A 12,234-nucleotide genomic window follows, 5' to 3' on the forward strand; every position below is an offset into this window, starting at 1 on the left:
TTGCTAAAATTTAAAATGGCAATCAGAGCCCTAGAGCTGGTTCTCAGTTTTTTAAAGAAGTTATGAATGGTTGAGGAAGCAGAGAAATCCCTACTGAAAAATTTACCAAACCAATTTTTTTTTGGTAATGACTGATTTTCATCAAGTCGGTCTTCAAGTTTTTAGTCATCCCACAATGTGGCCATTGTCCTTTTATTGACCATTTGTTGCAATTCCTTGTGATATGTGCTGGTTACAGGCTCTTGGTGGCTGGACCAGTGCCCGGCACCACGTAATACTTCATTAGCCGAACTGTTTGGCCATGGACCTGTTCAGGGCCATATTGCAACTATTTACGTGGGCCTGGAACTAAATGTCCAGGTTTGCTGAGGTCTGTAGAAGTGGTAGGACCTGTTGAAGCCAATTTTGGTTTGGGCAAGGTTCACGGTATCGGGTTTCGACCTTTGGGGCGACTGAAATTTCGGTGGAAACCTGGGAAATTTTGAGGATACCGGGGAATTTTTCTCGGTATGGTGGCAACTTAGGTTTCGACCCCCAAATAGTTTTTTTTTTTATTTTTTGTGTATAGCCTATTTTAAACATTTCTAACATATTCACATCATTAGTTTCATAAAAAAACACAAAAGTCTTACTTGTATGGTGAAGCAAAGGTTCGATAATCATTATGCTGACTTGTTGACTAAAATTCTGAAACTTTACTACATAATGACTATATATAGTCTACAATCTACATCAAAACATAAGACATAATCCAAATGATCCAAAATAGATAAAAATATTACATCATTAACAGTTATCTATCAACACTGAACAGTAGTGACTCAATTACTCAACGCTCGAAAGTAGTGACTCAATTCCAAGTAGAGTGTCTAGGCGGTTCCATCCAAATAGTGACTCACTACTCTCAAGGCACGCATGTTATCTTTTTTAACATTACTTAGTAAGCTATATATACCTTATATCATAAAAAATAAACATTAAGCCACATTAAGTCGTTAAAATCAACATTTAGCCACATCAAATTATAAAAAATCAACATTAAGTTATAAAGAATCAACATTTAGAGAAATGCTTTGGTTCTATAATAAGTTTGATTGGTCAAATGATTTTTATTTTTACATGAGACTTTTTGTAATAATTATAACATAAAACCAGCTTTCCAACAAGTGTAAGATTACTTAAATCTGAGTTGTAATGACATAGTTATGCTCCGATCAAACTTATTTTAAAGTGCGCGAATGTTGTTAAAATCGCCTGAATAAAAATAATTTTTGGGATATCAAAACAAAAGATTATTTTACCGGACTTTTGATTTTTAGCAATGTTTTAACATTATAGGATTTATAAAATTTTCATAATTGAGAAAAACCCCAGCATTTAAAAGTTGAAAATCACCCCTATAACCAAAATCCAATTTTTGTTCTTGGACTGGGGGGTTGAATTTTTATCCTTTAGGAATTTGATTTTTAAACTATTTTTATTGGATTCAAATAGGGGGTATTTCCTTATTTATGAATAATATCTTAAGTAAATTACTTAAATGATATTTGGCATAAATAAGTGCCAAAAAATGAAAATCTTAGCTGTTTCCCCAAGTTTCCCACACTTGAGAGAAAAATTGCATAAGAGAAGGTCAAAATTTCCCATGTTTCTGATCGAAACCTGTCGAAACCAGGTCGAAACGGGTATTTTTTAAAATCCCCTAAGGTTTCGTTTCGACCTGGGTCGATACCTGCGAAACATGCAAAATTTTTGCATGTTTCGCTCGAGTTCTCGAACCATGGGTCTGGGTTTGTTTACACTTCAAAGGATTTCCTGTTTGTATCTCTCGTGGCTTGATAGTGTGTTGGCTTGAGATATGCCTTTAAATCATGTGAACACATAATTTATTGATAAAGTTTGTAATGGACCCACAAAATTTTCTGAATGACAGTTTTCTCACTTTTGTTATTAACCTCTGTGGGGTGTGATCCTATTGGTTGTGCAATCTATGTATTTGTCATCAGTTATATAGTGAGTTGTTTTATTCCCATAGCATATTTGTTTTGGACATCTTATGTTCTGCTTTTAAATTCCCATCTCTTTTCTTGATAGGTCAAAAGCGGCAAGAGCTAAGAAGTCACTTCAAAAGAAGGCTGCTTTGAAGGAAGAAAAGAAAGCCGCAGCATTGGCGGCTGGGCTTGATTGGCAAAGTGATGATTCAGATGACGAGCCTGTGGTAAACCAATGGTTTATATGAATTGATAAATTTTGCTTTGCATTATAAATTCTAGAATATTATTTGACACTAATTGGTTTTCCTTAATGTCTTCAGGAGCAAGCAAGAGAGCCACCGCTGCCCAACCTGCTGAAGGATGAGGAGCATTATCAGCTAATTTTAGATGTTATTCTCCTACCCTTTTCTTCATTACAACTTTTTGTTTGATTTTTTTTATGGTCATGTTATGCTGCCTTATTGCTTGCTTTTTCTATCATCTTAATTGAGGTAATTATATGTTCTAATAGTTTTAACTTACCTGTACTGTTCATAATCTTACCTTATTTTATCCTCATTTTAACACAAATAGTTAATCTTGTTTGTTTGACACATCCATCATTTTTACACTTCATTTTGTTCATCCATAGTTAAGCAGGGCACTTTCTTCATTGCGGATGTATTGGGAAGCACTGGAGATCATAAATCACACTCTAAGATTAGCATACAATACCCTGTCTGTTGAGAAGAAAGAGGAGCTTCGATCCCTTGGGGCTCGTAAGTCATGAGTATTAAAGTTTTTTTTAGTCTTTCTATATCTGTTCCTCTAGATATTGAACCACATCTGAGTCATACACAGAATCTTAAATTTGTTTCTGGATATTGAAGACAAATTTTATTGAACTTGCTGCTTATTGATTAACAGATTTGATGTGCACTGATCATGCTATAATATTTGTTTTCTCCAGAAATAGCATACAACACCACCAATCCAACACATGGCTATGACTGTGCCCGATACATTGTTCAACAACATCCTTACAGTTTTGCTGCCTGGAACTGCTACTACAAAGTGATTTCGAGGTATTGTCCTGCCATACTCACATTCTTCTGAGGTTCTTCAGGCTTCATTAGATGTATAAAATTATGGTTGCATTCTGTAATGGATGCTTTAATAAATTGGATACCACATTGTGATTGCAATCTAGTGGTGAATGTAATGTTAATAAAATGTTGTATCTATTGTTGGACTGTTGGTGCAGCATGTGACATGCCTTAAAAAATTACACAATGGAACACCTTTAAGATCGGTGGCCTTTGTTTTCCCTAACCAAAAAACCAGGATTAGAGAATTAACTTAATATATATATATATATATAAATAAATAAAGAAGAGGCCAAGGAGTACACAGAGAGACGTAAAACAAGCAAAGCTAGAGGGAACGATATAGCCAACATATGCCAACTGCCCATTATGCATGAACGATTATTGTGCTGCAGCTAATCTGATTTTGCTGAAATATGAGTTGATTGAAGCACAGAAGACTATACATTTCATGTATTTCTTGATAATGTCTTCATCAGCTTTTATGATGCTGAAGAACCGTGACTTTGTTTCCTTCCGGATAGAGAAGCATATTTTGCCGAGAGACTAGAGATTCTGCAATAACCTGCCATTTGTGGCATGTGAGGCATATTCCCCACTCAGCAATATCTCTAAATGCTGAAAGGGAAGACCCACTGGAGGACTCACTCTGGGTTGAAGGCAACATGACTTAGCTGACTGGTAAAAAGGAGGATGGAAACTTAAAACGTTGTTCTGGTAGTGAGAAGTGAGAACATATTGTTAGGTCATGGGGGGTGCATCTTCTTTTTCTTCCTGCCACCTTTTCTCTTTCTTTTCTTTGTTTTCTTCTTGGCACTGGGGTTTGCGTCTGGGTGTTGCTTATCACGGAGGAGGATAGTTTTGTTTTGTAGTTTGAGCTGGATATATATGGTGTTTTGGGGGCATAGGAGGGCAAGGTTAAAAAAGAACAAGAAAAAAGAAAAGGACTATGGGGATCAAGAGATGCTTCTGATACTTGTGCAAAAGGGCAGATGATCGACTTGTGTCATTGTATGACACCTGTTGGCTGTTGCTCCTGCTAGGATACTAAATTCATATAGATCATTTTCTATGGTAGATTCTACCTCCTACAGCCACGTTAAAATCTTTTTTTTTTTTTTGGGTGAATAATTTAATTAAAACAAACCAAAGAAGAAAGGATATACAAGCCCCAAGAATGGGGAGGAGGAAGAAGAAAGAAGACAAAAAGGATCTCAAAGGGGATCCAGAGTCCTGATCACAGAGCATGGAAGCTCCCAGGAAGCTACAATATGATCATTTCTAGGGGATGGGGAGCAAGCGGAGGAGACTTTTGAGATCTTAGCTTTGAAATAAAAAAATATGGAGCTCCAAATTTTTTCAAGAGGCCGAGAGTTGGAGGTCTATTTTCTATGATTTCTCTCCATCCAGATCTGACTGATGGTTGCACAAAAGGCAAGCTTGCCCACAAAGTCGCAGATGGACTTTCTATGGAACGTCATGTCCATCCAGATCCATTCCCTGTGGAGGGGGAGAATTCTGCTCGAAGAGGGCCAGCATTTGGAGAGTATTAGACTCCAAATGGAATGAGAGATAGGGCAAGTAAAGAAGAGGTGCTCAATGTCTTCCGGCTCCAAACCACAAAGGTAGCAAAGCAGGGAGGCAGGGATACCTCTATGGATGAGGAAGGCCCGAGTGGGAAGGCACTTTGTGAATACTCTCCATGCTGTGAAGCTTTGCCTGGAAATATGATTCTTGAACTAAATAAGGTTGTGCCAGGGGAAGGGGGAGCTTCAAGATCGAGTGTAGTCCCAAGCAGCCTTAGCATCAAAGATTCTGGATGGGGAAGGAGTCCATAAAAGAGTGTCGCATCTCGAGTGGCCGAGAGAGGGGATCCCAGACAAAGTATTCCAAACATCTTCCAACTGAGGGAAGGAGCTGATAGGGGGGGGACCAAGCTCCAGATGATATTATGTCAACAACCTTAGCAAGTCTTGGAAGACTCGAACTATAGATGCTCCTGGCACTAAGGACATGCGCAAGGATCCCCATTGGGTGCCAAGGATCAAGCCATAGGTAGGTGGAGGAGCCATCACCTATCCCAGAGGAAATAGCTCTAGAGGCCAAGGATCAGAAAGAGATCATCTTTCGCCAAACCCAAGAAGCATCTGAGGGAGGGTGCACCATCCAAAATGAGTCATTCTTCAGCATATTAGAGTAGAGCTAGTCGACCCAGATGCCTTTCCTTTTAGAGACCACTTTCCATATCAACTTTAGAGTACCCGCGCAGTTGACATCTTTGATACGCCTTAAACCCAATCCCCCTTCCTTTTTGGGAAACATATCGCAGCCCAGCTTAGGGGCCTGAGGAATCAGGAAGTTTCACATCCTTTCCAAAGGAAGGCAGCAAAGATGGTTTCAAACTTTGTAGTAATGGATTTGGGCAACCCATAGATACCAGACCAGTATATGTAGGAGGCTTGAAGAACAGATTTGATGAGCTACGTTAAAATCTTACCTTGCATGGAATCTTGACTTTCATTATTTGGTACTGACTGAATCTGTTTGATTTCCATCTCTTGTTCCAATTGATATTATATCATGTTGACATGAGTATTCTAAACAAGGTACGTATCCTCATAACACTGACTGAATCTGGTTGATATACTTAGATTTAAGCCTCTGCTGAAAATAGCTTTTGCTATTTTACCTTTTCTGGTAAGGAGGTCTGCATGCAGAGGAGGTGCTGCTGACACAATTTTAGGTTGTCTATCTTGAAATCATTTAAATTACGTAAAAAAAGAAAAAGAGAAAAAAAAGAAAGAGTGTTCATTTGAAAACCTCATCAATTACATGTTTCCGCTTCCCTTATCAGTTCTCCTGCACTCTCTGATGCACTATTACTAGTAATAATATCATTTGAGTTAGTGGTTAACATTTATTTACATTATGGCTTTTCCTTACAAAAGATATTATGTTTCAGACTAGGGTATCGGTTATCAAAGCATTCAAAATTCTTGTACTCTATGCGGTGCACATATGCTGACTGTGTACCACCCATGCTTATTTCTGGGCATCAGTTTACGATGATTAGCCAGCATCAAGCAGCCACAAGGGAATACTTGCAGGCATATAAGTTGCAGCCTGACAATCCCTTGATAAATCTCTGTGTAGGTATGATGTGTTTCTTTTCATCTCCTTTTGGTAGAGAATCATAGTGATTTCTTTCATCTACTTCACCTCAAGAAATGGAACTATTCTTGTGTTCTATTGTTGTAGGTTCTTCTCTAATCAACTTAGCTCTTGGATTAAGACTGCAAAACAAGCACCATTCTCTTGCACAAGGCTTCGCATTCCTCCACAACAATCTGCGAATTTGTCAAAACAGCCAGGTTCTGTTTATATTGGATTCTGAAAAATATGATACCTTACCAGATTCATGCTTCCATTTGCGAATTTGAAACTCCATATCTCCTGTGTTGATACACATTCTGCTATGCAAGGTTCACGGTATTGAGTTTTGACCAGGTTTCGACCTCTGGGGAGACCTGTCGAAATTTCAGTGGAAACCTGAGAAATTTCGAACATACCAGGGAATTTTTCCCAATATGGTGGAAACTTAGGTTTCGACCCCCAAACATTGTTTTTTTTGTCAGATTTTTTGTGTACAACTTATTTTAAAACAACTTATTTTAAACATTTCTAACACATTTACATCATTAGTTTCATAAAAAAAAACACATAAAGTCTTACTTGTGTGGTGAACCAAAGGTTCAATAATCATTACGCTGACTTGTTGGCTTAAATTCTGAAACTTTACTACATAATGACTATATATAGTCCACAATCTACATCAAAACATAAGACATAATCCAAATGATCCAAAATAGATAAAAATATTACATCATCAACAGTTATCTATCAACACTGAACAGTAGTGACTCAATTCCAAGTAGAGTGTCTAGGCGGTTCCATTCACTACCCTCAAGGCACACATGTTATATTTTCTAACATTATGTAGTAAGCTATGTATACTTTATATCATAAAAAATCAACATTAAGCCACATCAAGTCATTAAAATCAACATATAGCCACATCAAATCATAAAAAATCAACATTAGTTCACATTAAGTTATAAAGAATCAACATTTAGAGAAATGCTCTGGTTCTATAATAAGTTTGACTGGTCAGGTGATTTTTATTTTTACATGAGACTTTTTGTATTAGGTATAACATAAAACCAGCTTTCCAATAAGTCTAAGATTACTTAAATCTGAATTGTAATGACATAGTTATGCTCCGGTCAAACTTATTTTAAAGTGCGCGAATGCTGTGAAAATCATCTGAATGAAAATAATTTTAGGGATAGCAAAAAAAAAGATTATTTTATCGGACTTTTGGTTTTTAGTAATGTTTTAACATTATAGGATTGATAAAATTTTCATAATTGAGAAAAACCCCAGAATTTAAAAGTTGAAAATCGCTCTTATAACCAAAATCCAATTTTTGTTCTTGGATTGGGAGGTTGACTTTTTATCCTTTAAGAATTTGATTTTTAAACTATTTTTATTGGATTCAAATAGGGGGTATTTCCTTATTTCACATGTTTCGCTCGAGTTCTCGAACCATGTTGCTATGTAGCTTTTTTTCTTGATGATTTTTTTCTCTAATAAAATATGAATTTTCTGTTCACTTTATGTGAACTTGTCATCATAGTTTTCAAGGAGCCAATGAGTTGATCACCTAGGTGAGGGTGCGATGTCTTGTTTTCCAAGGCATGCACAAAATAGGGTTTATTTTAGGACCTTCCAAGTTATGTTATATTCGTTATTTACTAATATACTCACCAATTTATGCATATAAGTCTAATAGATCCTAAGGGAAAGTTCTCATGGTGTCTAGCGAATCTAGGCGTTGGAGAGGGGAAAAAATGAAGGTGACACCAACAAGACGTCAAGGCGTTGCCTAGGTGACCAAGGTGCCTGGACACGCCTAGATGACGCTTTGACAACTATGTTAATTATAAACTAAAGCAGAGACTTCAAACATGCACCAATCAATCAATGATGATTCACTCATGGAGACGAGCAATAAAAAGATCAAGGATGTATTAGTTTTCGCCAATAACTATGATTTAAGGCTTAGTTTAAACTCATGTTTTCAATTGTAACCATTTAGTTTTACTGTTTTCCTAATTTGGCTCCTTCAATTTATAATAAGCTGTAATGTGACGCACCATAAAAGAATAAAACTAAGCAATCAAGATTTCACAAAAAAATTGAAAAAAGTTGGCACAGCTTCCTCTTTTTCAGCTTCTTCCTCTGCATCTGCATCTCACCTTGCTCAGTCAGGTATTTTCCATGTCTCTTTGAGTTCTAGTCCTTCCTGGCTCCTTGATTCAGGAGTTTTAGATGACATGACTAATTCCTCTGACCTGTTTTGTTCATACCTTGTTCGGGTAAGGACAAAGTTGAAGTTGTAGATGGATCTTTATCGTCCATATCTGGTATAGTTTCCGTTACATGGTCTCCAATTATATCCGTCTTCTTTTCCTGAAAAGTCTCATTGTCAAAATGAACCCTGGTAGACCATTTCTGTGCTCTTATCACTATAATCAGTTGATCCACATCTCCAGACTTATTTTCATTTCTGATGGACTTACCAAAATAATTGGACCAAGCAAGTGGATGGTGAACCGATAATCAAGACTCTACCTCTTCCGGTTGCTTCTGATTGCCTACTCTAAAGTCTTTGTCCAGAAGGTCAGCAGCAGTAAACAAAATCAATGTCATTATTTTAGTACTTCTATCTTGGACTTCTATCATGAACTTTAATTTGACATTGGTCCGAAGATCATATTTTTTCTTCTTCAGACTGTCTAAAGCTTGAAAATGGAACTAATTATTCCAGTCCCTCTATTTATGCTATAGATTTTAGAATGACCTAGACAGAGAGCCTGCTCTATGACTGAACTTTATAGGCTGGACTCTGGGTTAAAAGATTAGATGTGTATAGGTTGCATACAAATGGACTACCAAATTGGGTTTCAATAGGTGCAACTTTGAAAGAAACAAAGAATTTTGCGGGGGTCCAATGGAAAATAGGACAGATTATGGTTTGGTAGAAGCAAAATAAAAGCAGATAAGAGCAAATAAATCTCATATTTGGGAAAAACATTCCCAGATAATAGGACCAGAACTAAAGAAACAAAGGATACCTAGAGGAACTTGGCCTTTCTTTATAATGAAGAAAAACATCTAGAAGATAGGCCAATTAGTCTTTCCTCAGACTGGATTATACTTTTAACAGAATTTCATAATTAAGAGTGATTATGAAGTCACAATGCAGAAGGATGTTAAACTGTTTTCTTTTCTTTTCCTTAGATCAGTGACAGGGACAATTTTATTGGAGATGGGAAGGAGAGATGCAAGAAAAGGCCTCCAACACCCTTCCTTGGGACACCACAACGAAGCCCCCAAACAAAAAATAAATTATGGATAGAACACTCGTAAAATATCTCAAAGATAAAGAAACAATTATACCAATCAACAAGAACTAACTTCAGAGGAACTCTTACCAATGAATCATCACATCTTTTCAGAGCCAGAGATGATTGCCGTGCTTAATGTAATCCCTCGAGCATTCCACTCTTAGAACCCAATAGCATCTGGGTTTGCTTGTATCACACCCTAGAGGAAGCAGTCTAAAAGATGCCACACCTCTTAGGACCTCTCCAAGCTTGTCTTTTGGGTCCATATGATGTCCAGATTTCCCCGTCTTGCCTGTTATAAGGTTTTTGCTATGCATTTGTTCTCCATCACTTCATTTCTATTTTCTTTTCGTGTCAGTCATAGGAGTTACTACTCCCAGCATTTGAGGATACATGCTTAGATTTACTGTTTACATCCATCCATATACCAACCACAATCAAGTATTTTCAATGGCTCATGGAAATTGAAACATCCACTTATTTAGTGGTGGTTAAAGAAGAATGTTTGAAATTCACTTTCTGATCAATGTCAAACAGGAAATCAAAGCTATTCTTTTTCCGTTTTGAGACACACACATCTAAGTTGTCTTCATAAAATATTAAAATTTTAGATTCTGGCATGAAGAATTTGGGGTAGGAAGTGCAAGTAATCCTTGATCTTTTGTATTGAACTTACTTCTGGGTTGATTTGCAGGAAGCCTTGTATAACATTGCTCGAGCATGTCATCACGTTGGACTTGTTACACTTGCTGTGTCATATTATGAGAAAGTGCTGGCAATTTGTGAGAAGGATTACCCTATCCCAAAGCTTCCTAATGAGGAATCAAGCCTTACAGAAATTCAGAAGCCAGGTTATTGTGACCTTCGCAGAGAGGCTGCATACAATTTGCACTTGATATACAAGCAAAGTGGTGCCTTTGATCTTGCTAGGCAGGTCCTCAAAGACCATTGCACTCCCTGAATAGACTTTTCAAAGTCAACATGTATTATATGGTTCAAATACAAGCTCATACCAATCTTAAGTTTTATGGTTTTCTCATGTCTGCTGTATCATTCAAGACTCAAGGGGACCTCGAATGCTGAAAAATTACACGCCATGGCTAACACCACCTCTGTTGAACTTGGGGCCTCGACAAATTGAGGAAATTAGGGATGCAAACAGGTGGTGTAGGGTTGGTAATGGCCTTGTCCGTACACTTACATGGGTGGTCATTACCCTTGGGGTAAGGGTATGAATTGCGTTACTCACAGGTAGAAACCCTATGTGGGAAGGGGCCCTATTTATTTCGTCAATGTCAGGAATAGAGCATTACCTTACCTCATTAGAAACAGATCTCTCAAATAAAGAACCACACAAAGAAACCACTCCGCATAAAATTATCTTCTAAGCTCAGTCAATTCTCAGTGATCACTACACATGAAGAAACCAGAAAGGAGAAAAGTTCCGTTTTCTTTTTTTCTTTTTAGCCATCATAATTTATAAGTTCTACCTGTAGATGGAGAGTACATCTTCTCAAAACTCTAAAAAGAGAAGTTTATTGAGATCTTCTGTAATTCATGTAACTCTTCAATGGGTCCTTTATATGGTAACAAAACCGTTTGTTCCCACATTGATCACTAAAATCATTTGATTAACTAAAAATTTTGTTCAAAGGCTCCTTGAGAAGAACTAATCATTGGCCAATATTTTTGGAATTTTATTGATTTGCATTGAAAGAAATAAAACTAACCTTCCAGAAGATTTAAATTGATTATAGTTTTATTGGAAGCTATTTATAGTATGAAGGAAACTAGTGAGATACCTCGTGAAAACATTTCTTATTTCTAATGTTTCAGAAGCCATTTGTGAGCCGACGCTTAATAAACCACCTCACCATGGATTTAGTTATTTATATCGGTATCAGATGTCGATACCAATTTGGATTGAATTGGTGGAGATCGATCATTTTTGCCCTCACTTTTCACAGAAAAAAACTTTTCAATACAATTTTACCCCTAAACCGATACTGGGATCCGAGTTGGTCAGGTATCGACCTGATACAGCTGATACGATCGATCCAATACCGATACTTAGAATCATGAACCTCACCGGTTAAATATTGTATCAAACATTTCAGAACCATAAAAATACAGTAGAAGGTGGCGGCTGTCTCATATGGTAAAACCTTGGCCTGCTGTGCAACACGAGTTCTACCTTGCCATGCTAGTAGAGTTGAACAATTTTGTTGGACCCAAAAGAAAAAGAAAAAAGAATTCTAAGAATATAGTTGTGTGCTTTTATTTAGTGTAAAAATGACTTAATTAATTAATTTATTTTTTATAATTTCCATTTCAATGGAGAAGGACTAATATTAAATTGAGGAAATAATAGGCAATATGGCACTAATACTAATTATAATTTAAATATTCTTAAATCATTTTTTCCAGAAGTGGACTGGAAAAACTCCTATTTCTTACAAGCACAAGAATCAGTATAAACAATTTAAAAAATAAAAATAAAAATAAAAAGTATCAACAACCTTGAATCTCTTAAATGAAACACAACCCCATGTTCCTGGTAAGAAGTCATCTAATTGCTTTTTGATTCATGATAATTGCAAAATTAGACTCAAGATAGAGCTTTTAGGCTGCGTTTGGTAACGTTCTATTGAAACGTTTCTGGAGTTTTTTTGTTCTATTGGAAAA

At 36.7% G+C, this 12,234-nt stretch overlaps 1 protein-coding gene across 3 annotated transcripts in view; it reads left to right on the forward strand.

Moving 5' to 3' along the window:
* LOC122073874 (general transcription factor 3C polypeptide 3) overlaps positions 1-10,588 on the forward strand; it is a 37,252-nt gene extending 26,664 nt beyond the window's left edge. The window contains exons 12-18 of one of the 3 annotated variants that reach the window (XM_042638554.1): positions 2,095-2,218; positions 2,315-2,383; positions 2,626-2,752; positions 2,944-3,058; positions 6,042-6,232; positions 6,338-6,450; positions 10,244-10,588. In XM_042638554.1, the coding sequence (XP_042494488.1) occupies positions 2,095-2,218; positions 2,315-2,383; positions 2,626-2,752; positions 2,944-3,058; positions 6,042-6,232; positions 6,338-6,450; positions 10,244-10,510 (1,006 nt within the window). In that variant the 3' untranslated portion in view covers positions 10,511-10,588. Of the gene's footprint in view, positions 1-2,094; positions 2,219-2,314; positions 2,384-2,625; positions 2,753-2,943; positions 3,059-6,041; positions 6,233-6,337; positions 6,451-10,243 lie in introns of those variants that run through there. The other 2 variants (XR_006138895.1, XM_042638555.1) reach the window with 2 other exon arrangements.
* Positions 10,589-12,234: the final 1,646 nt, after the last annotated feature.

This window comes from Macadamia integrifolia, chromosome 3 (assembly GCF_013358625.1).
Source record: "Macadamia integrifolia cultivar HAES 741 chromosome 3, SCU_Mint_v3, whole genome shotgun sequence".
In the NCBI taxonomy this organism is placed as follows: Eukaryota; Viridiplantae; Streptophyta; class Magnoliopsida; order Proteales; family Proteaceae; genus Macadamia; species Macadamia integrifolia.